The 24,900-nt window shown below is 35.2% G+C and overlaps 1 protein-coding gene across 1 annotated transcript in view; it reads left to right on the plus strand.

The window, feature by feature from the left end:
* The window catches only part of CSMD3 (CUB and Sushi multiple domains 3), a 1,253,935-nt gene that overhangs the window by 1,008,873 nt on the left and 220,162 nt on the right, over positions 1-24,900 (plus strand). Inside the window, exon 32 of the mRNA XM_044245069.1 lies at positions 2,904-3,020. Within this exon, the coding sequence (XP_044101004.1) occupies positions 2,904-3,020 (117 nt within the window). The remainder of the gene's footprint in view (positions 1-2,903; positions 3,021-24,900) is intronic.

A 24,900-nucleotide genomic window follows, 5' to 3' on the forward strand; every position in this document is an offset into this window, starting at 1 on the left:
CACCAGTGGTTTAAAAAACAAAAAACTTCACAATTTTTATATTTATAAATGATATTTTTAAAAAGCTGTCTTAAGTGTCCATTATGCAAAATAAAATGTAAAAAGCAAATTGAGACTGTCAGAGGCATATTAATGTGGGATGCAGAATGTTCACGACTAAGTCACAAAGCTGAACTTGAGGTAGAAGATCTCATTGTTATTCATTCTTCCCAAATATAAAAATAAGAATTACTGTCACAGACACTCAAAGTATTGTAATTTTGGAGCACCTTAAAATCAGAAGGAAAGTTCACATAAAACATGCTACTCATTCTTGAATGATTCTCTCATCAGTAGTACTATCAGCGAAATCAAGTTATCAGTGTTGAACTAAGAATGCACCTGACTACTGTAATCTCAAACAATAATAAGTGATGAGAGCAATGCATCTTTGGTTATCATCATCACTGTCAATTTGTTGTTCTGTGGAGTTCTAATTTTAGTATTTTTAATTCTAGCTATTACCATTTTATAGAACATTAAAAGGCGGAACATTCATTAGCCACCCTATGTGATACAAGATACTATTGGGGTTGTATGTATGTGTTTTAAATATATTACTATATTTTAAACTCTGGTCAGGAATCCATCAAAATGTTTACTTTTTCAAATGTCAGGACTCTTCCCAAGTCACCTAACACACCACTGACTGCATCTAGCTCTCTTTAAAAGGAAAATCCAGCATTAACTCCAATACATTTCCAACACATAATTAAATCTATGCAATTCTAGTTTCCTTCAACCCTTTTCTCAGGTCACAGAGGAGTGTCCCTGAAGTTTTCCAAAGCTAATCACTCAACTTTTGTTCTTGATCTTACATTTTCCTAGACTCTGGGGCTGCCTCTGATTTTCCCTTTGTAATGACTCCTTCCTCCCTGTTAAACAAAACACCAATAACAAAAACTCAGCTTTCCACCTTTCCCTAACTACTCCTTACATTCTCCTTTAGTTGATGATTAAGGTTCTGATTACGTCTGTATTTCTTTATAGACCACTTATTCTCCTTTTCTTTTGTTTTGTTCTTAAAGATTTTATTTATTTATTTGACAGATAGAGATCACAAGTAGGCAGAGAGGCAGGCAGAGAGAAAGATGGGGAAGCAGGCTCCCTGCTGAGCAGAGAGCCTGATGTGGGGCTCAATCCCAGGATCCTGGGATCATGACCCCAGCCAGAGGCAGAGGCTTTAACCCACTGAGCCACCCAGGAGCCCCAAGACCTCTTACTCTTTATCCAACTACAATCTAGCTACCATGTCTCTACTTCAAGGGTTAGCAAACTTTTGTTTCTGTAAAGGGCCAGATGGTATTGTGGGATTTTGGCCGCATACATCCCCCTCACATACTCTTAGTTTTGTTTTGTAACTGTACGAATGTAAAAAACCTCATTTTGAGCTGGATTTGGTTGGCAGGCTGTAATTTACAGAAAGCTGCTCTAGTTGAAACTGTTGTATTAATGGTACCAAAAATTCCCGTTTTGCTTGGGAGTCCCCTCTGCACAGGTTCGAAGCTGATTAAAGGATAGGCTGAAGGAAAGCAAGCTGTTAGCTTTAATATGGATAAAAGCAGAGGAGCTCAAACAGTAGGCTTTCTAAGGCCACTACAGGTGTCCCTCAACAATCAGTCACTCTCTCACCTGACTCGCCCTGTAATACTTACACTGCAGAGGAGCAGACCAGCCAGTGGGCTCTTCAAGCAGGGTGGTCCCCATCTGCAGTAAAGTAGAAATTCCCGTCCTGGGCTCACCAGTGGAGAACCTCATTCTACCTCTACCTCGGGGGTGGGGGTGGGGATTAGGGGCGGGGCCAGAGGGCCTGCAGTTAGACTGAATCCCTCCTTGAGAAAATCATGGATGGAGGGAAGACCCTGCTCTATGATACTCCAGGTCACCAAATCCACACAGACTCCTTTTTCATTTATTCCCACTTTGCAACACTTTACGCTGTTAAACACTTTCTTTTAACTTTTTTCTCCCTTGGCTTCCAAGACACTATTTTCTCTGTTGCCACCCTCTATCTGATCCTAACCTTGGCGTTCCCCAGACCTCGTCTTCCGCCATCTTTTTTTCACTTTGCCTAGTTTTCTGGGTGATCTCATTCACTTAGAGAATATTAACTATCATCTTTATGTTTTCAGTACCTAAATCTGCCTCAGTAGCCCGGGTCTATTTCATAGCCCAGAACTATAAAACCTAATGTAATCCCCTATCTTGGGAACAGCAGAACCGTGGTCTACAAATTTGCCAGAAACATTGGTTTCACCCTCACCTTTTGTAAGAACATAGTACATTTGGGGCTGAGGTAGCAAAAAACAATCTGACTCTGTACACCATCAGCAGTTCTTCTGATTCAAATATAAGTCTTATAAATGGATAAAGGTTATTGAGAGTATTTTACTTAGATGAGCAGGTGAATGTATTGATACAGCCGTCCCTGTCCCATGAATAAAAATACTTAATTTGGTGGCAGCATAATCAAGGTTGATTTTGAGTGTCGTGTCAAAGCCTGGCAGTGAGTAAAACAGTTTCCCACCTGCATATGTAATTTCTCATCATTATAAAAAAGATGATTATCTTTACACTTTTACCATAAATGAAAGCAGGGCCACCATTATTACCTCTAGAGATAGTACCATTATGATACTATTATATTAACTTTATTTCTGAGAAGAGTGGATCTGAATACTTAAAATTTTATATGACCACAATTTATTTTTTAAAATATTTGACAATGGTGGATCTTGTTAAAAGATGGGAAGAAGTCCTGTGTCTTAAAGTTCAAAAGCTATAATTTTATATCAAGAAAATATCCATAGTATGATTTTTTTAAGTTCTTCTAAAAAATATTTTTTGTCATTTTTATTTCCTAGCACCTTGTGGAAGTCGTTCAACAGGTTCAGAAGGCACTGTTCTATCACCAAACTATCCCAAAAATTACAGTGTTGGACATAATTGTGTTTATTCTATAGCAGTTCCAAAGGAGTTTGGTAAGTAACATTCACCTCATCACGTAGTATTTCATTCCAGACATGCTTTATTTTCCACTACACGCTATTCAAAAATGTTAGTTTTTTAATGAAAATATTCACTATTCATAAAGTGCTTTACTCTGTAATTCTTTTTAGATAGTAGCTTTGTAATAATAAAATTTTGAGGTCATTTTACTCAATCTGAATTTACAGTCAAGTACACAGGTGAACAACAATATAAAAATGAAAACAGGATTGTTTTTAATTTTTAAAAATAAGTACATCCAGTAACCTTGCAAGTGCCTTCATGTTGGAATTACATAAAATGAGAAATTACCAGAGCATAAAGCAAAGTGTACTCTGCAAAATATGCATAAAGTCAAATAAAGAACTATTAAATAATGACAAAAGTGTATACAAAACAATCATATTGTTTTATACTTTTTCAAACACATTTCCAGGAAGAAAATATTTTGGTTTTAAGTACCTAGTATTTAGGACTGCAACGAATATGAAAAGACAGCAAAGGACATTTCAGCTCATCTTGTCAAGCTGACAATCTGTTCCGCATTGGCACTGAGAAGACAATGTGTCCTTTGCTGCCTTCACATCTCCCTGATCACAAGTCTTAGAAGTCACTTACCTGGCTTCTAAAGGTTTTGCATCTGAGATCCAGCTGGATCTCACCCAGGTTAAGCTCTGTTTATGGATGGATAGGCAAAGGAAATTTAGTGAGCAGTAAAGTATGGGAGAGAGGCTGAAAGTTCAGACTTCTGCTATTTAGATTTACAGCATTGTGTTACATGGTAAAGGATTTGCTACAGCTGTAATGAATGTCTCGGTCTGAATGACAAAGGGTTTTAGCAGAAGGACATGGATTTTATCGTATCGGGATTTTTGGATCACATCTTGACTTAATGTTCTGCTGATACATGAAATAAGCTGATGCTTCCAGTCCAATTTCTTATAACCTGATATTACCTGTATATCCTCCTCCTTTCTCTTCTGAAACAAGCCCAAAATCTTCAACTGAAAGAACATTGTCATCAGAAGTAAAGTACTGAACCTTGTGTTTAACCTTGATATAGAACAGTAATGCCAACATTAGCAAGGTGTCTCTTTACAAAATATCTCTTTGTCCTAGCATATTGATTGGTTAAATCAGAGTTGAGCTCTTTGAGAATGACAGTTTAGGAAGAAAAGCATTGTCTACTTAGAAAGATAAGCATTGTCTACTTTTTTATTATTATTATTTTGCCTTTGGTGCCCCCAAAATAGTCCTTTCCTTGCTAGAAGAGTTTATAGACCCCCAATGCCAGCAATGCATGGTTGCTGACAGAACTCTAGCAATGATGGTCCAGAAGGTTGAATGGTTAGCTCAGTTGTCTTTATAAGCTGTCAATTTTTTTTATTAAATCTATTCTTTGGATATCATGTGGCCAAAAAAAATGAGAAAGAAAAATCAGATATTTCCTTTCCTGACACATAGACAGGCTGGTCACAGAGATATATTACAGTGGCCTATGTGTGTTCAAAAAGGGAAAGAAAAAGTATGGATTAAAATAAAAGTAAATTAAGGAGTTTCTACAGAATGGACTCTATCGTAGTAAACATAATGTAAATTAAATGTAATCATCTTAATGTAAAAAATAATGCAAATAATAATCAGTCGTTTTAATATTAATTTTTAAATACATCTTAGATTATTTGTGGATGAAATCAAATGTATTTTGACTTATTAGTAAAACTGATTTTATTTTTACAAATGTTGCATCATTCTGTTTTTCAAACTACTTACGAAGTCAGACGAACTTGGGTTTTACTTTCAGCATGTCGCATCTTATAGCTATCTGTCTTTGGACAAGTTACATATGCTCTATGAAACTTAGTTTCTTTATTTCTGAAATGGAGCTATTTATGTCTGCAGAGCAGAGTTGTTGGAAAGAGTGAATGAAATTCCATATATAAAATATATCTCACATAGTTCATGCTCATTACGAGGTTAGACATGACAAATCTGTAGTCAGATTTCTGGATTCAAAGCACAATTCATTACTCTTTCTCATTAGATAAGTCATATCATTGCCCTGAGTTTTACTTTTCTCATCTCTGAAGTAGAGGTGATAAATGTCTACCTCATAGGGTTAGTTTATAATTAAATGATATGATATGTATAAGTGATTGGCAAAATAACACATGAATCAGTCACATACACACAGAGATACAGTTGCACATACATTTATGTTCACATTTGAAGACACTCTACTGCCACTTACCAAAAATAAAATAACCTGAATTAATGGATTTATTAGGGTCTCAAGAGTAGCACAAATTTCTACTTTGCTTCTTCTTCCTTTCATTCTCATAATTTTCGCTCTGTTGCCACCGCTTTATGACTTTTTGGTATCACTTCCTAATATATTATTTTTCACTTTTTTTTCCTTTTGTCACTTATCTCAAATTATAATCTTCTTCTGTATCTTTTATATGCTGACACACCTAGAATTTTACTTTTTAATCATTTAGCATAATTTATGTCAAATACACTCAATTCATTCATTGAAATTTCATTTTTTATGAAGTTTAATGTTCTACAGTTGTTAAATAAGGAGAAAATCACATGTAATCAACAGCACGCATAAAATCCCTTAACTCACCCATAATGATCATCTACCTAGTTTTGCATAAGCCATATAGTCTCTGAATAATTTTTTTTTTAAAGATTTTATTTATTTATTTGACAGAGCGAGATCACAAGTAGGCAGAGAGGCAGGCAGAGAGAGAGGAAGGGAAGCAGGCTCCCTGCCGAGCAGAGAGCCCGATGCGGGACTCGATCCCAGGACCCTGAGATCATGACCAGAGCCGAAGGCAGAGGCTTTAACCCACTGAGCCACCCAGGCGCCCCAGTCTCTGAATAATTCTGACAGGACATTTTTCCTCTAATGTCAGAGCAGGTAACAGTGTCTTTAGATAATGCCAGATGAGCTACCTTGATTTTTTATAGGTCATGCGCTACCAAATTGTTTTCATTTATTTATTTTTGCCCAATGTAGAATTGAATTCATATCAGGTAAATGTGAACATAATATGACCCTACTTTACTGATTGATTGAATTAATATTTATCTGTCAGTCAATTCCTATCTTTCAGTTTTTTTGGATAAGAAAATTGCCAATTCCTAATGCCTTCGCGAGCATCACTGGATTTCATTGAACTTCCGATATTAGGGTCAGTTTGGTGATATTCATTCTGCAGGATTATGGTTGTTCTATATATGTAGAACTAGAATAATTCTGGATCATTGAGTAACATTTATTCATGTTAACAATTAAGCTATTTCATTTGGATTTGGTGATTAAAAACTATACTACCTTTTTATTAATACAATATGTTTTATTTTTCCTTCATTTTTCAATTTTTAATTATAGTTGTTTCCCTTTTATGGTTTGATTGTTTAAGTCTTCATGCCATACATTATTTTGAAGTACCAAAACATGCAAAGCATATTTTCAATTTTGAATTTGATATAGATAAGATGCTTTAGAATGTGGGACAACTATTGTCACTGTTAGAGGAAAAATATTTTTGTTAATATGTATTTTTACCTAGAACATAGCAGCCAAAATCAAGTTATAGAGAGGGTAGAATTATAGAAATTGGAGAATAAATGTTGTGAACTTCTATTTTAACAATTCTGGCTAAGAAAAAACAGAAGGAGCTAGGTCAGTAAGGTAGGGTACAAGTCAGAAGCTAATGTCTGTGTTTGTTTTCTCTTAGGATGAGAATTAATGGAGTTCTTATTTTATAGAAAGCCCAAGAGAAAAACACAATAGAAGGACAAAATTAAATATTTTAGATAGACTAATTGTTAAATCAAGATGCATGAAGTAATTTAAGGAGATGGGATTTAAAAAAAATACTGAAGGACCTCTTTATAATTCAGAAGAAATGATTCATAACTAATAACATAAAACCTAAATTAGTTTCACAAAGAATATTACTTTTTGAAACGATCATCCCTTTCCAGGTTTCCACCCTCACTTCCCTTCTGTCACCCATTCCTCACAATCCAGGATTATGTATAAAAGAGAATGTATTAGTGTCAGAAGTCTTCCATAACAAAATCACAAACTCAGTGACTAAACAATAGACATTTATTCTCTCAGTTCTGGAGGCTAGATCTCTGAAATCAAGTTATCCGTAGTGCCACACTCCCTCTGAAAGCCCTAGGGGAGAATCTTTCTTTACTTCTTCAGAGCTCCTGGTGGCTTTCAACAACCCTTGACCTTCTGTGGCTTATAACTGCATCACTCTGATTTCTGACTCTGTCTTCACAAGACCTTTGTGTCTCTTCTGTTTCTGCATGTATCTTTGTCCTCTTTCCTTATAATGACACCTGTTGTTGGATTTAGGGCACACCCTAATCCAATATGATTTCATATTAATATTTAATTCTTTACATCTACAAAGACCCTATTTCCAAATACAATGACTTTCTGAGCTCTTGGGTAGATACAAATTTGGCAGCTGGTGGGGGGTGGGGGGAACAACACTACTCAACTCACTACAGAGGATGGACTATATTACCACAGTTTTTATGTAGAAAACCTTAAAAAAAATTACTCTCTAATGCATGTAATAAATATTAGCTCTGTAGAATGCAAACTGACACTTAGATTTCTTGGAGAATTCCAACGTGCAAATCACCTTGAGTATATCTAGTCTGTGGTGACTTAATTTTCTGTTTGGCATCCCAGACAGTTTCACCTCCTAAAAGGCCCACCTTGAATGTATATTTATTAAGGTACAAAGCTAACTCTGCCCCCAAGACTAGCTTCCAAATGTAGAAACTTAGAAGTATGCCTGAAAACTTTTGTCAGGTTTTTCTTCTTCATTTTCCCAGTCAGTCTGCCCGCTCTTTATCTTGTGCTATCAGTGCTGTCTCCTTGCATAGGTTTCAAAGTAATGAATTCCTAAATCACACGAACTTGTCAGACTGGTCTACTCTGTACAAGGGGCACAGACAGTTACTAAAATCTTTTGTGTATTGCTGGAGGGAGTTTTTGTTTTGTTTTGTTTTAAATCATTGACATCATGTTGAATTTTTCTCCTACTTTCACATATTTTAAATTTGTTTCTTATTCACAGCCATTATTTTTCCTATTTTTCGTTGTAGTATTTTTTCTCAAGGTTAATTTAGAAACATTTTTTCCCTTGATGTTGCCTACAATATGGGGTAATAGCTGTGGGGTTCTTTGGTTTGCTTTTTTCTCAGACTTTACCATAATATTATAGTATAAGCACTGATAATGATTAGATAAAGAATATTTCATTAATTCTTATTATATTCATTAAATTTAGTATTTCTTTTCCATCTTACAGATTTAGGTATTTACATAATGATTGTTAAATACAATTTATTTTGCATACCCTATCTTTCACAATACTGTTTTTACTGTTGAACTATAAAATGTAACACTTAAAAATTTAAGTCTTCTTACAATTTAGAAAGAAAAAAGCAAAAACAGTAGATTTTTTTTGTGCACACATGCACATCTATATGACCCACTATATGGAGATAGATAGATAAAGAGATAGATAGATATACCCATATAGTGGTTTTTTTTTATTCTTGTGGGTATCTGTACTTTTTAGTATGGACTACTGTAGTTTTGACCCGCAGGTAGAAAGTTAACTATTGTCATCTTGTGTGTTAAAACTAGTAGCCATTCTTTTACTCTTGTGTATATTCTCCTTTAAAACCCAGACACATATCTGACCATTTGTCTTTTGATCTTATATCTCGGTGGTTTTCAATGATCTATTTTACTCAGCATCCCTTACATAATTTATGTTGTCATTACCTAGCTTTATACTTAATTCAGTAATTTATTGCCACTAATTTTCCCCAAATTGTAGTGACAAATTGTTTTGAGATTATTTTTGTATGCTTATTAGGTCAGTAAATCATGTCATTGGCATTCTGTTTTTCCTGGTGTGAAGTTTTCAGTAATGAATGAACGCTTCCAGTCAATAAAGGTTTTTTATATTCTACTTTTAAACTCTATGACACTTCATTTTTTAACAGTGCATCAAAATCAATGATTACTGTTTTGTAAATATTGAATTTACTTATCTAACAATGACAAATGTTCACAAAATGTGTGTTTATTCAGAATGTATATTTACTATTTATCATTATTTGTTAGATATAGAACAGTTGAAAAGCGTTCTCTCTTTTTAAAAATGAATGGTTCTATTAATGTCAATATGAAGAAATGTGTATGTTAATTTTGTACCTATAAGGGAGGAAACCCTTATTTTTAAGCCCAACATTTTAGAGGAAAGAAAGTGTCATTATTATATGTATCTATATTTATATAATTCAATTCTTTGGGTACTATTTATATAATTAGACGAAACTGTGTTTGGTTACCAGCTAGACCAGACTCCCCCATCCAAATCTGGTTTGGATGTCAAGACTTATGACACCACACATGCACTAAAACGTATGAAAAGATATATTACTCATATAATGAGACTTTCTGGGAAGAGCAGGGCACAATCCAAAACCAAATTCAGTCAGATCCAGAACTGCTTAAGGAAACAAAGCTAACTGGCTTTGGGCTTTATTGTCGTGCTGGAGTGAAAGCTCCTACACACTGGCCAGAGTTTATGCAGTTTGAAATCCCCATTTGTTCTGAAGGAGAGCATACCCCAGGTTTCTTATTAGCTTGCCCCAGATAGGGAAGGAGTATGACTTGAAACTTGCCAATAATTAAGCTTCAGAAATGGATCAGACTCATCACAGTTCACTCTTGGTGTTTGACTGATAATTGAAATGTATCATATTTTAACTTGTCTAAGCCACAGTGTCAATTTATATGGCTTGCATCCAGAGATAGGTAAGGGAAACAAAATTTCCGTTGAATGTCTATTTATCTTGTGCTATCAGTGCAGTCTGCTTGCATAGGTTGTTGCAGAACTCAGCATTTTGAATTGTGAGAACTGAAATGATTGTGTTGATCACTATCAATAACAACTAGAACTCTGAAAAGGGTAAGGAGTGTCTTGATGAAGCCTTAATATTGGGGCCTTATTATATGTAGAGATAGGTGTTGCACTGATTTGTATTTGGAATATGTCTGAGATAAGATTCCCAGAAATTTTTACTCAGTAAGGGGCAACCTTGGACCACATGTTCAGACAATTTACAGTGGTCCAAGGGTCTAAAACACATTCAGCTGGGGCCTTTCATTGACCAGGGCATCTAGTATAAGAATGTCCAAAGTTTGAGCAGTTGTACTGATCGTTGAGTCTTTTATCAGGATGTGTTGGTTAAAGTATTAAAAACAGCAGCTTTCCAGGGTGTTCAATCATGTCAATGATCTTGGTTTTACTGTTTGTAAGGTGTACAGATTCCCTTTGTTTTTCACTCAGTTTGATCCCAAAAAGTTACTTAGGTAGCTAAGAGGTTCAGAAGAGGAACCTCTGCAAAAGCATGGCATCTGGTAAGGAACTAAAACCCTGAAAAGCCACACCTTCATGCAGGTAGGGTAGGCAATAAGGTCTATGTTTAGCTCTAATATGTAGCTATCATTTCTCTTTTAAGCAAGGAGGGCTTAGTGACCATACCGAACTTGCAGGGTACACTTCCTTGACCCAAGGCACAATGGGCAGCTGAATGTACAGAGCTATAGATGCAGAAACTTCAAGAGCCTCTGTTTCCAAGAGATTCCAGTATGCAGCATTGCTACTGTAATGGCATATGACATGGAGTTTAGAGGGGAATCTTCTTGTACCAGAAGTTCAAGGGCAACGTCTGACTATCGTGGGTGGTCCAGAGACTCCAAGAGTTATGAAAGGATGTTGGTAAAGTCACTAGAGTAACAGAATCTCTGAGGGATGGCACCTGTTGTATTTCAATTTGGAAAGAGTCTAGAGACATTTTTTTTAGATGGCCCCATTCAAGGTAGACCAGTTTACTAGTCACAGCATTCATGGGCTTAAGTGAAATTATAAATTAGAATATATTGCCTTTAAATCCAAAAATTCCTAGAAGATTGTTTAGCAGGTTTCAACAGTATGGTGCCATGAAGGTCAATATTTCTTTCTTGAGACACCTGGCTGGCTCAGTTGGTGGAATGTGTGACCCTTGATTTCAGAGCTGTGGGTTCAAGGCCCACATTGGGTGTAGAGATTACATAAAAATAAAATCTTAAAAAAAAGTTTATTTCTAATGGTGTCAGGAATGGAGTGACTTCTGGCTGACCAAGTCATTTGTAGGATTTTAATTGAGGTGACAGGGCCCTCTGTTATGTGTGGGAAAATGAAAACTTCCCTTTTTGTGAGCTCCTCATATTTGTATGTCTTAAATGATTGTGGCAAATGCATCTCTCCATGAAGGAAGATGTCATCAGTAGGATATCATTACCTCTGCTCCTCAATAAATTTGGGCACACTTATAATTTTGCCTACAAAGGTATGTGCATTGGCCAAGCTATTGAAGACCTCATGGGTAGTCAGGTAGAGATGTCCCTTCAAAGTTGAAGTCAAAAAGTGTTATACTCCATCATAGCTGAAAGAAAACTGTAACTGAGAGTCTGTGGAAATTGGTATTAAACAACATATGAGCCAAATAAATAATAGCAAAATATTTACCAGCTGGTGATTGGATGGAGCCAGTAATTTGAATGATATTAATTATAGGGCCCTTAAGAGGTGGAATCAGATGATCACCCCTTCTCTAAATAAGTCTTTTATAGTGTGTTTCAATCTTTGAAAACTTTGTTTGAACTTCTATTGAGCCATATTAACCATTTTAATTATGGAGAAATATCCATGGTGTCTCAATTTGTCAAACTTTCAGTAAATGCCAAAGACATAATTTAACTTAGTACATTTTTGGTTGGAGTTTCCATGCCCACTGTGGGATATTTAGACAGGGCCATAATTCTGATGATTAAGATAAGGCATACTTCTTTGTTCACTATTTTATATTTCATAGCTCCTTTATATTGTAGGGTGTGCCTAAGTTCATTAGCTCTAAATTTATTGAAATCCCCAGGAATAACTATAATTTGAGCCTCCATAATGATATAAGGCCATGAAGGTTTGCCAGTTGGTACATCTCAGGCAGATATTAAAGTTATTCAAAATCTGTGTTGTAGAGGTACAAAAGATAATTAGAAACATTTTATATTTTCACTTTAAAAAGTCTTTTAGTAAATTTTGGATTTTTGGATTGGGTCAAATTGTGGATCTCTTTTTCATTTTTTTGTTTTTCCTCACCTTGTATCTACTTTGTTTGTTTAACTGTTAACAAAATATAGTCTGGAGGAGGGGGAACCTCCTCTTATATTCATAAAATCCTTTGTCTAGAAAGTGTCAGATCTATAACATGAGGGCTAGGGGCTTCCCTTTAACAATTGTTTCCTTATAGGATTTAAGGATCCAGAATTAAATCGAGCTTTAATTAAGTCTTTAATTTTCCCACATAGGTGCCATAAGTGTGTGTTTGTTTGTTTGCTTGTTTGTTTCTCTATAAGCCTAAGGATCAGCATCTTTGTTACAAAGAAACCTGGGCATCAATAATAGCAAAAGCATTTTCATGGAATCTTCGTGAGCCAACTACTTCTAGAAGTGTAGATCTCAGCATGCTACATGATAACTGTTCTTCCAGACAACTGGCCACCCAACAGCCCTATATATTGTACATGGTATCAGTACCTTTCCTGAGAATTCTATGGAAGAAGGACCAAATGCATGGTTGAGATGCAAAACCAACAGTCATAACATAAAACTATCCCTCTGAACTTTGCACTAGTCACAGCTTATGCTGTAATCAAGACATACAATTCCACATGAGGCATTCAGAAAGGATCATGCTTGACACAACCCAAGGGTAGTACTGTGGTATTGTGGTAACTTTAAGGAGTAAACTTTTAGTAACTCCTGTTACTAAATGTTAAAAATTTCTTATGTCGGTTGATTCAATCTATGATAAAAATTCTGTAGAACTCAGCAAATACAACACAAAGCAGCATAGCTAAAAGTGCAAGATTGCTAGCAGGCAAAAGAGCCAGTTACTAAACCAAAGCAAGAGAAGAAAGATGCTCAGTCCTGTTTCTCATCACCTGGACACCTTCTTACTACATCTGTTGTCGAGCTTACTCTACTCTTGGTTTGGATTTGGAAATGGACGACACCACACAAACAATACAGGAACGTGAACATTTTAAATTAGTCTCATAATGAGGCTTTCTGGGAAGAAAAGAGCAGGCTCCCAAACAGGTCCAAAGTGGCATGAGACAACAGGGAAGGGAGAGGAGCTTTGAAACTCTATCCAAATAAGTTGGTAGTGGTGTGAGGGTTCCTGGGTTCATGTCAGTGCGTAAGTGGGCTCAACTTCCCCCTATTGCCAAAGGAAGGAGAACTCGGGCATTCTAATCAGCTTGCTCAGATATGTGGCTGAGGATGAAGAGAAGCAGAGGGGGTTGAAATCTGTCAGCAGTCAGATATCAAAACGTGCCTTTGGTCCCTTTAATACAAGGTATAATTTATAAAGCTGCAATTTATAAGTTGCATAATATCATATCTTAAATATATTGATATATATAACTTCCTATTGCCATTATATTCTCTTTCCTCTTAAAAAAAATATTTCCTTTCAGCCTGCAAGAAAATAGGTATAGTATGTTCTAGAATTTCATTAGCTGATTTCTTAAAATAACTGTCAAATGATCTCTTAGGTCATTATGATAGATGTATATTTGAATTCATTATGAAATGGATGTCACTGTTGATGTTTTAAATTTCTCTAATTTTTAAAAATCAGTTATAGGAAATTAATGATGCTTAATAATTCAGAAGAAAACTTTGGAAAATGTTGTACAGAAACATCAGTCTAGACAACTTACAATAATTTGTTTAAATAGTGATTATGATGTTTCACTGTTACAGTATTTTTCCCATCCATACTCACTTTTATTTTTTGCTGTATTTTACCAAGTTGATAAGTTCAGTGGCTGCCCCATCAAGCTATTTAATACCAGTAGTCCTCAGATTGCTGAAGTTTATTTTGAATTAAAGTTCAAAGCCATAAGTCAGTGATGGTAACAATAATAAACTAAAGAGAAGATTGAAAAGTTGTTGTGGAATACTGGAAAAAAAAAATTGAACTGGGAGTTCACAGCTCTGGATTGTGGTCTTTCATCTACCTCTAATTGGCCATGTGACCTTGAGTAAGTTATTTAAGCTTTCTGTACCTCACTTTTTTATGTATAAGATGAAAAGTTTGGGGGCACCTGGATGGCTCAGTGGGTTAAAGCCTTTGCCTTCAGCTCAGATCATGATCCCAGGTCCTGGGATCGAGCCCCACATCAGGCACTCTGCTCAGCAGGGAACCTGCTTAATCCTCTCTCTCTCTCTGCCTGCCTCTCTACCTACTTGTGATCTCTGTGAAATAAATAAAGAAAAACTAAAAAAAAAAAAAAGATGAAAAGCTTTGATTCAATGGTCTGAGACGTATATATATATATATAAAATTATGTATAAAATTATATATATATAATTATGTATAAAATTATACATTTTATATATATATATAAAATTATGTATAGGACGTGTGGGTGGCTCAATTGATTAAATGTCTGCCTTCAGCTGGAATCATGATCCCAGGGTCCTAGGATTGAGTCCCACATCTAGCTAGTTGCTTGGTGAGGTGGCTGCTGCTCCCTCTGCTTTGTACCCACTCTCTCTCTTTTTCTCTCTAACAAATAAATAAAATTTAAATATATATATATATACACACACACACATGCAATTTACTTTTGAATCGAAGAGTATGCTATTAGTGGTTAGTGAAGTAAACTGTAGGAGACTGCTACCAAAATTTTTGATCACTCAAGAGTCTGATCTTAGAATTACATAAATTTGTGTGATTTTAGTTAATTCCAAAAATGACTATGAATTTCGTATAAATTCTGAATCTTTTATCTTCTTGAAAAAGTAAAATAAGTTGTGTAAGAGCATTATGCTACATTCTCCTTTTTAGAGTTTCTTTCTTTTTCTTTCATGATTTTTAATGCATCAGAATATCCTCAGTCATCTTTACCTTTATCACCTCTATAGTTAAAATATTTTCGAAGGGACTTCTCATTTTTCAGGCACTAGAAAAGTTAGAAAATTATTTTCTACTCTACTATAATAGTTATACTTAGGTACAAAATAAGTCCTTGGGTAAACTCAAATATTCATATACAACTAGAAATCTTTAACTACAGACTTTTACTATAAAATTGATGGTGTCCCCTCCAGAACTCGGTATGGGAAAATATTTGAATTAATGAAAAGGAAAAAAAGTACAATTCTCTATATGTATTCATAACTTTTTCTGGAAAAGTTCTTATGGAGAAGTCGTTAAACAAAGTCTTTTTTAGTGTTTCATTATTCTGTCATGCAGAATCACATTTGCAATATCTCACACTATGACAGACGAAAGCTAGAAGATAAATGATTCACAAAAACACACAGCATGCCACAGGCAGAGCCTTTTGTAAACATGGAATACCCATCATTTTTGCCACTCTCCCACTGATATTTCAGGATGGTATAATGATGTCTTTTGCTTAACACTGCAATCCAGTGCTGATTACAATTAAAATAGAATTTTTTTCTCTGTTTTGGTGACTTATGATTTAATTTTTCTGTTTTAGACCCATCAAAATAGTCAGAATTTTTAAGCAGTTCATTTATTTGAAAACTCAGTAAGTTGTATTTCAAATAAGTGAAAGGATAGATGGTGTTTATTTTGTGGTCGGTATACAAATACATGGTGCACATCACCCATGACGGAAGTGTGGTTCCAGGCTGTGAGTTAAAGGAATTTAACTAGGATTCTCTTACAGTTTATATAAACTCTTAATATATCAACCTCGCTAATTTTGCTGAATAGGTAAAACTCCAAAAAAGACGTGTAACTAAAATATTTTCCAAATTCAAAAAAGCTGTTATCGACTGAAAAACCAAACTACAGAGTTTTCATCTATCATATCGCTTCCCTTAGCAAACTTGCATATAATGTATTTTTTCATCCTGGTATCATGTTTATTTTATTTCAACAGATGTTGCCAATTAAAATCCAAGTTAAAAGCGTTGATTCGGGGGTGCTGGGTGGCTCACTCTTTTAAGCATCTGACTCTTGGTTTCGGCTCAGGTCATGATCTTAGGGTCAAGAGATCAAGCCCTGCGTCAGGCTCCACATTCCGCCTAGCGTCTCCTTGTGATTGTCCTTCTCTCTCTGCCCTTCCCCCTACTCGTGACCCTCTCTTTCTCTCTCTCAAATGAATAAACAAAGTATTTAAAAAGATAGTAAAAATAAAAGCATTGATTTCATGGTAGATGAGTTAAATGAGAGCAGGATGCGGACATAGTAAGGAAAGGCATTACAGTGTTGAACTACAGTCAAAGTTCACATTCTTGGAAGCAGTAAATTCTACAGTGTTTAAAACTCAGGATGGTCTGAACAAAATTCATCTGTGGAATGAATATAATTTTCAATCTAATATGTTTGCAGTGTTTAGAGGTATGGGAACTTCATGACTTACTATCCCTTTTTCTTATCCTTTTGCTTTTCTCCACCATCTCTAAATTCAGAGAAATACACTACTATTAATTCTAACCACATTGTGGGCAGAGACCTATATTATATTGCTGATAAGTGGTAATTATTCTGTAATCATATCAACTCTCTATTTAAACAGTGTGTACACACTCAGCCTTGAGCTAGAATCTGAGTTTACAGTTATGTAAACAAAGGTTCTTACCCTTCAGGAGATCATAAGAAAAATATTAGACAAAGGAACATTTTATTTAAAAAAGATTATGGAAACTACTATAATAGATGTTTGTGAGGATGCTAAGGAAAAACAGAGGAGGAACACCTAAGGCAGACTGATGGCAGGTTTGGGAGATGGGGGTCACAGTGTCAGAAACATTTACCTGATGAAATAGTGTGTGGCCTGAGTCTTGGAGAATGTGCAATTGTTAGTCTCTCAAAGAACAATATTCCAGGCAGACAGAACAACACAGGCAAAGGCATAGATATATGGTACATGGTTTCTGAAAGGAACTACATATTTTTCTCTCTGGTTGGAGAGCAGAGCACCGCTCAGAAACTAATATGCTTGAAACCAGAGAAGCAAACAGAGACCAGATTATGGAAGGCTTTGTATGCCATGTTTAAATCAATTCAAAAATGCTTATTGAGTTCCCACTGCTTCAGAGAGACATTTTCTAGGCTGAGGATATCTGATGCCCAATGAAACAGAAATGCTTAATTGGTCTCATTAGCATATACTCTACTTTTGTAGTGGGGCAATCTAGGGATAATATTCATCTGGTACATGCTGGCACAGCCATTTTACTTGTTAGAATTGAAATATTTCCCTGCTGTTGCCCGCCTCCTGAACAATCCCACATTTCTCTAGCCACTGAGCACTTTTCCCTGGTCCTTTCCCCAGAAACTGAAGGAGTAATACGCAGCCTAATATCAATTCTGCCTGGGCTGTGCCCGTGTCATATTGATTAAATAGTTTGAGAGTCCTCCTGTAAATATAACTGAATATACTCAAACATATATAAACACACTCACACATGTATGCACACACACACACACACAACTATGACCCCAAATTCTGCTCGTAGAGGTGAACAGTGAAAAAAGCAAACAAACAAACAAACTAACTAACTAACAAAAACAAACTAACCCAAAACAGAAAGATCCAGTTTGGATTAGGGAGATTAGTGAAGATGGCAATATTTTGTAAGGGAAGGATAAGCACCAGGTAAAATGCATCACGCATGCTTTAGGAACTACTGAAGCTGTTTAAGCAGAAAAGTAATGCTTGGTGAATATTTTAGGTTTGTCATTTTGGCAAGGGAGATAGGCTGTCTGAGAGGCACAGGTAAGAAACAAGGAAAAGTCTAGTTTAGGCAGTGGGAGAAAGGAGGAAATTGTAGGGAGTATGAGAGATGAATAAAAAATTTATAGTAGGGGGCGTCTGGGTGGCTCAGTGGGTTAAAGCTTCTGCCTTCAGCTCAGGTCATGATCCCAGGGTCCTGGGATGGAGCCCCGCATTGGGCTCTCTGCTCAGCGGGGAGCCTGCTTCCTCCTCTCTCTCTGCCTGCCTCTCTGCCTACTTGTGATCTCTATCAAATAAATAAATAAAATATTTAAGAAAAAAATGTATAGAAGAGTTAATATTCTTGAGTAATTCATGGTCTAGACAGGGAACAATCAAAATAGATAAATAAGTAGAAAGGACAGTGATATCACACAGGCAATGAGACCTGGAGCCTGGGTCTCTCCTGATTTCTGAACATGAGCCTAATCCAAACTCCGATCATAAGCTTTACAGGTTCCAAAATTCAGTGTTGTCAAACTTTAGGAGATTGGTTCACATTGATTCCCACTCTCCAAGCCCAGAGGAGACAATTTATAAAACACAATGCCAATTACCAGTTTATTGTGAAAGAATATCCAGCAAACTTATCAGTCCTGGACATTTGCCTAAGACCCTTCATATTGGTGAATGAATTTACTCTGCAGACAAATGAATATAATTGATGGGAAATTTATATCACCCTACTAAAGCTGGAAGAAATATTCTTCCCTACACTAGAGAAAGGAATTTCTTTCTTTAGAATTTACTACATCAGACTTTCCAAAAGTATCAGAAGGCAACATTAATACATCAGGGAGAAGGTTAGGCAGAAAACCTGAAAAAAGTTTGGGTTAAAGAAGTTTGAAAACCTTTTTGATTTATATCCTCCAAGCCTTTTCAGAGCACTTAATATGTCAATGTGATGTCATCCACGTGTACATATATGTGATTGTGTATGTATATACATTCATTCATATATATTTGTTAGGGCATTTTTTTTTTAAGTTACAGCCCCCAAAATACTGAATTGAGGTGTAAGCTCTTTGTGGTCAGAAGTTATATTTTGTATGTTATTGAAATGGAAGAACTGATGACTTTTGGCACATTAAAAAGAGAGAAAGAGAGATTATGGGAATGATAGAACTAAGAAAGTAATCAAGTAACCCTTTACACTGAACAAGGATGACACATTGTTATATTTTTCCCAGACTTTTATCTACCATATTTAGTAATCAGAAGATTAGTTACTCATGTTTCAGTCAACTAAGTGCTTATTCAGTTGATAACCCCATTTTAATATTCATAAAATTAGACTACACCTATTTTCTTAAGGAAACTCTTGGAATTGATTATTTTTGCAAACAGCAACTCACATTATGTCATTGCTCTAACTTATTTTACAGACCTGCCTTTGGCCGCCAATTAAAAAAATTTTAAGACATAGGCATTATAAGTAGTAAACCTCATACAAAAAAAAGTCATAACTGTTTATATTATAAAAATAACATTTGTTAAGTTGAAGATGAATTTTTGAAGTTATAAAATTGTTTTTATTATCCATGTCATTACCTGTCTTTGGATTGTTTGGAAGTAGTGAGCCTGTACAATTTCGTTGAGGATTTCTAGTTTAAACTGACATTCTCAGGGTGCCTGAGTGATTCAGTGGGTTAATCCCCTGCCTTCAGTTCAGGTCATAATCTCCAGGTCCTGGGATCCAGCCCTGCATCAGGCTCTCTGCTCAGCGGGGAGCTGCTTCCCCCCACTCTCTCTCTGCCTGCCTCTCTGCCTACTTGTGATCTCCCTCTCTCTGTCAAATAAATAAAAAAATAATTAATTAATTAATTAATTAAAATCTTAAAAAAAAACAAAAACCTGAGATTCTCAAGAGGCATCATGCTGTTAGAAACCCATAGCATGTTCTGTGACCCATATTTCCTGCTCAATTATTTTAGTAAATTTTGTGGTGAAGTATTCTGTGAAGATTTTGTGTGATATAATGTAAAATGTTACAAATCCACATGGTTAAGAAATGAGATGGCCCATCTTATCTAGAGTGTTATCTAAATATCTAAAGTTTAAAAAATGCCAGCAGTGTAATGATGGAGAGTTTGGGAACAGGGAAGAGGTAAGGCGGAGCTGGGGAAAGGTTAAGATGTAGCATTTGGTCCTATAGTATCTACTGAGATAAATCCTCATTCCTATTTGATCCGTGCCTGTACAGAATCTGCTGCTTCATCCTTTTCATCATGGCTACCAAGTACCTTCTTCACCTGATTCTCCCAAGATGCACCTGAATGCCTAGATGCATAAGACTTTGTCAAGGGTTGATGATAACCTAAATTTCTCCCAAAAACAGAGACCCAAGTACCTCCTTATCTCCTTCAAAGATGCCTCTTGGTGTTTGGCCTGGAGAGGACTGTGTGCATTCACTTTGGAGACACTCATTTTCCAAGTTTGTCCCCACTATCTTCTCTCTTCCTTTCCAGGATAGGAAAGCTCTATCCAGGATGTTGGTGGCATAGGAGGAATACGGCAAAGGAATAAGTTCATCTACCTAGCCAGTCGTATTTCCAAATATTTTTTATTTTGATGATTATACTTTATTTTTGAAGTACAAAAGATGTGGCTCTGACCATTCTTTCTATTCTGTCATGTCGTCCACTCCCCTAAGGTATAGTAGAAAGACTAGAATTAGAATTCTGTATGAGAAAAGGCTGCAAGGCGTAAAGTTCTGTGGGTGTAGGGAGAAAACATCAATAAATATCTTAAAATAGCTCCTGCATTTTATAAATCAATTTGAAATAAAGAGTTATGTATGATTTTAGTTTTGCTTATAATTTCTCAAGAACACATTTGTTTTATATTTTATAATTAACGAATGGGTTAATCTTTGTATCCTTTTTCTTTTTTTGAGATTTTATGTATTTATTTGAGAGAGTGAGAGAGAGACAGCACACAGGAGTAGGAGGGAGGGACAAAGAGAGAAGGAGACTTCCCCCTGAGCAGGGAGCCTGGCTCTGGGCTCCACCTTGTGATCACGATCTGAGCCTAAAGCAGATACTTAACTGACCGAGCCACCCAGGCATCCCTTTTTCTTTAAAATGATTTTTTTTTTTTACATCATCTTCTGAGCTTGCTTTCATGTTTAATGAGGGTTTGTGTCTAGATATATCCTAAAACATATCCTCTGATGTCAGAGGAAAAACTTGGTAGCAATATGAACTGGTTTTCAGGTTTTTATCATTTTTGTTTGTTTGTTTGTTTGTTGTTTAAAGTAATCTCTATGCCCAACAGGGGCTCGAACTTATGACCTCAAATGATCAAGAGCAGCGTGAAACCTGCTCTACCAGCTAGCCAGCCAGGTGCCCTTGGGTTCCAGCTCTATCACCACTGTGACCTCAGGCAAATCATTTATCTTCTCTGATATAATCTCCTATAAAATAGAGAAAATTGCCTCGGCACTCTAACCTAATCCATAAGATGACTATCAACATAAAACAAGAAGCATGTGCATACAGACATGCTCATGTTGTAAAGTGTAGGAGCCCTCCCCCCCCACAGAAGGTTAGTAATAATCTTTTCAGTGTTTTGTTCTTTCTCACTGATTAATTTTAAGAAGTATAATAATTCAAAAACTCTACTTTAAATATATTTTTTAGTATGAACAAGTATTTGGTTCCACTTATTTTCTTCAGGTAATAGACTCTCCTCCACCCCAGAAAGTACATGCATGTTTTATTAATAGTATTTGTTCCACAGAACAATTTGTCTCTACTCAGTGTTGATTGATTGTGCTGAGAAGAAACTCTGTACCAGAATCCTTTATTGAACAAACCCTGAGTTCCACAGACAGTGGATTTGTAGGTCTATCTGCTGATCACCCTCACTGATTCGCAATTCGTCTAAGATTTACCAGGTTGTTTGCCCTCCATTTTTGCTGATTTCTGCTATAGTCATTCTGTGGATTTCCTATTTGAAGCATGAAGTCCACATTCACAGTCTCACCTACTTACAAAGCTTATCGTGAGACATTCTCTTCTAGGTCCGCACCACCCATTTTTTACATAACATTTAAAACATGATCATCCTCCATATTTTTCTGCTATAAAATTGTGTTTTATATTTACCTAGGAAATGACATGATATCTGGAATTTATTTCCAAATAATCTCAGGAGCTAGGGCTGGTGTGGTTTTTATAGATAAAACTAGACTTGTTATGAGTAGATAATTTAAATTTTTCAGTACAAAAAAATGTTTATAAAAATCAATTGATCTTTTACCAGTATTATTTGTAGAAATAATAATGGGATACGGACAACTATATATACCTTTTATATTTTTAATTCCCAACTTGTATCACTAAGATTTGATAGAAGATAGTCTGGGATCATTTTCCCACTGAGGCAGCCCACTGTGTGATGTTCTGTCAGTTTCTTATTTTCTCATTCCTTAGATTTCCTTGGATTTGAATGGGTATGATATCTTTCTAGAGACTAAAAGACCAAGTCCTACCTTTATCAATCAGTTAACAAGCTATGTGAAAGCTGGATGAGTTACTTATCATTTCTGGGTCTCAGCAGTTTCCTCATCTCTAAGATGAGGGAACTGAAAAAAATTTTCTTTTCTTTTTTGTTAAGAAAGCTCCATGCCCAGCTTGGAGACCAGTGCAGGGCTTGAACTCAGGACCCTGAGATCAGAACCTGAGCTGAGATCAAAAGTCAGATGCTTATGACTGAACCACCCAGGCCCTGCCCTCCCCATTTCTATTTTTTACTGTAAATTTCTTTAGTTTTGATTATTTCTTGACCTATTTATTGTGTTCCATTTCTCTGACTACTCTGCATTTTTGTTGTAGTTCTGCCATTCACTTGCTGGTTTCTTTGGTCAAGTTACTTACTCATATTTCTTTATTTGAGGAAATAACTAATCCAGCCCAAAGGCTTTCTAGGTAGAAACAAGAAATAATTTATTTAAAACATTTATCATAGTTCATGGCATATACTAAATTCTCAGTTAATTTTAACTAATATTTGTAGTAACATCACTTCTTTTAGGCAATTTTTTTCTTTTTAACAGCATTTTTTTTTTTCTATTCACTGTATTTCATGGATCATGGCTTAGAAGACAAGAAATACAATGCTGTGAAATATTTTAGGAAGTACATTTTTAAAATTTGTTGCAGTGATAGAAGTAACCAAATAATATTTAATGAAAAATAAGGTAACATACACAAAATTATTTATCTATGTAGAGTATTACCTGAGCGGCATATGTTTTTTGTTCACGATGATGTTCTGGTAAATAAAGACTTATATTTGATTTTTATTGGTTGAATCTCTCTATGTTCAAGTGAACGGACTCATTCATTTAAATGATGATATGGCCAAAGCAGCCATGTCCTGGTAGAACAGAATGATATTAGATGTGCACAGATGAGTTATTTGAGCTCTCAAACCAGTAATTAAAGAAAAAATATGTATTATTTAAATAAGCAACATATGGGTACCATAATTACCAGATAATCAATTGCTAAGTGAAAATACTGAAAATAGTTTCTCTAAGAGTTAAAGTGGTCATTAAAAATTCCTCAAAATAATCAGCAAAATCTCGCCTTTCCACCTAGTATTGCACATCTTTGATGAATGATAGTTATATGTATCGGATTATATAGTCATTTCTCTGTTTAAGAAATTTTCAAGAAATCTTAATCACCACAATTTTGCTAGCTTAGAAAACATGGTTTCATTTTTGCCTACTCTTAATTTCTTAAACTGTATTCATTCATTTTTAGAAATGATATTTCATACTTTTAAAATAACTACGTTTTCACATCAGTTCTTTTATTCTTCAATTAAAGATCCTCATGTTTTTAAGAAGCTATGAGTGTGTTGGTATGATGTACATATTTTAAATTTGTCTCCGAACAACTTATTAAAAACTTGAAACTAGCATGAAAGAATATTTCCAAAAACACTAGATATGGGTTCATTTAATAACTTCTCATTCTTTTATATCCAAGGTCAATTTTGTAGTTTGCAAAGATTTAAACAGTGTAACATAGGGAAGTCGAGGATAAGCTGTATTATCTCACTTTCCTTTTACCTGAGAATCTTGCAAGCTTTATGGCACTGTGGTCTGGCAGATTGTATATAAACAGATCATAAATCACAGCTGGGGAGGATTTCAGTCACTGGTTCCATGGCGGAAATGTAAGCCAAATGAGCAGATGCCTTGGGGAAAATTTGTATCTAACCAAGATAATAAATTATTCCAAGCTTTGTTTAAAAAAAAAGTTCTAAATAATGAATGTCTTTATACTCAATAAGACAGAAACACCATTGAAATCTAAATTTAACAATTTAACTTTGGAAAGACTATAAATAATTATTAATTTGATTTGCAAACAGTATTAAAAAGCCATATAATTAATTAAACAAACTGAAAAATGAAAGTACACTTAAAAAAGTAACTTTACCTTTAAATCACATTGAATGTTTTCTGAAACTTTTAAGAATAATACTTTTAAGTCTTTAAAAAGATGTATTTTGGCTTATTTTTAAATATTTTATATTGTAGGAAAAAGAAAATAGAAAACACAAAGAAAGAGCTTATTTTAAACCACCCATGACTCTACTATTTAGAGATACTTAAACATTTAAGCTTTTTTCTTTCTAGTAATTTATGTGAGATTTAAAGAAATAGTAAACATAAAATATGTATTATTTTCTAACCCCTTTTTTTGCCAACTTTGTTTTTCCTCATGCTATTAAATATTTCTCAACATCATGATTTTTAATAAGTTGCATAATATTTATTCCATCACCAAGGTTTATTTAACCATTTCTATAAGCCTGGACATTCAGATTGTCTCTCCACCCCCACTTTCTTTTTTCCTTTATAAATATTGTTAGAATAAACACATTTCCCAGAAGAGGAATTGCTAAGTCAGAGG

Source organism: Neovison vison, chromosome 4 (assembly GCF_020171115.1).
Source record: "Neovison vison isolate M4711 chromosome 4, ASM_NN_V1, whole genome shotgun sequence".
Classification (NCBI taxonomy): domain Eukaryota; kingdom Metazoa; phylum Chordata; class Mammalia; order Carnivora; family Mustelidae; genus Neogale; species Neogale vison.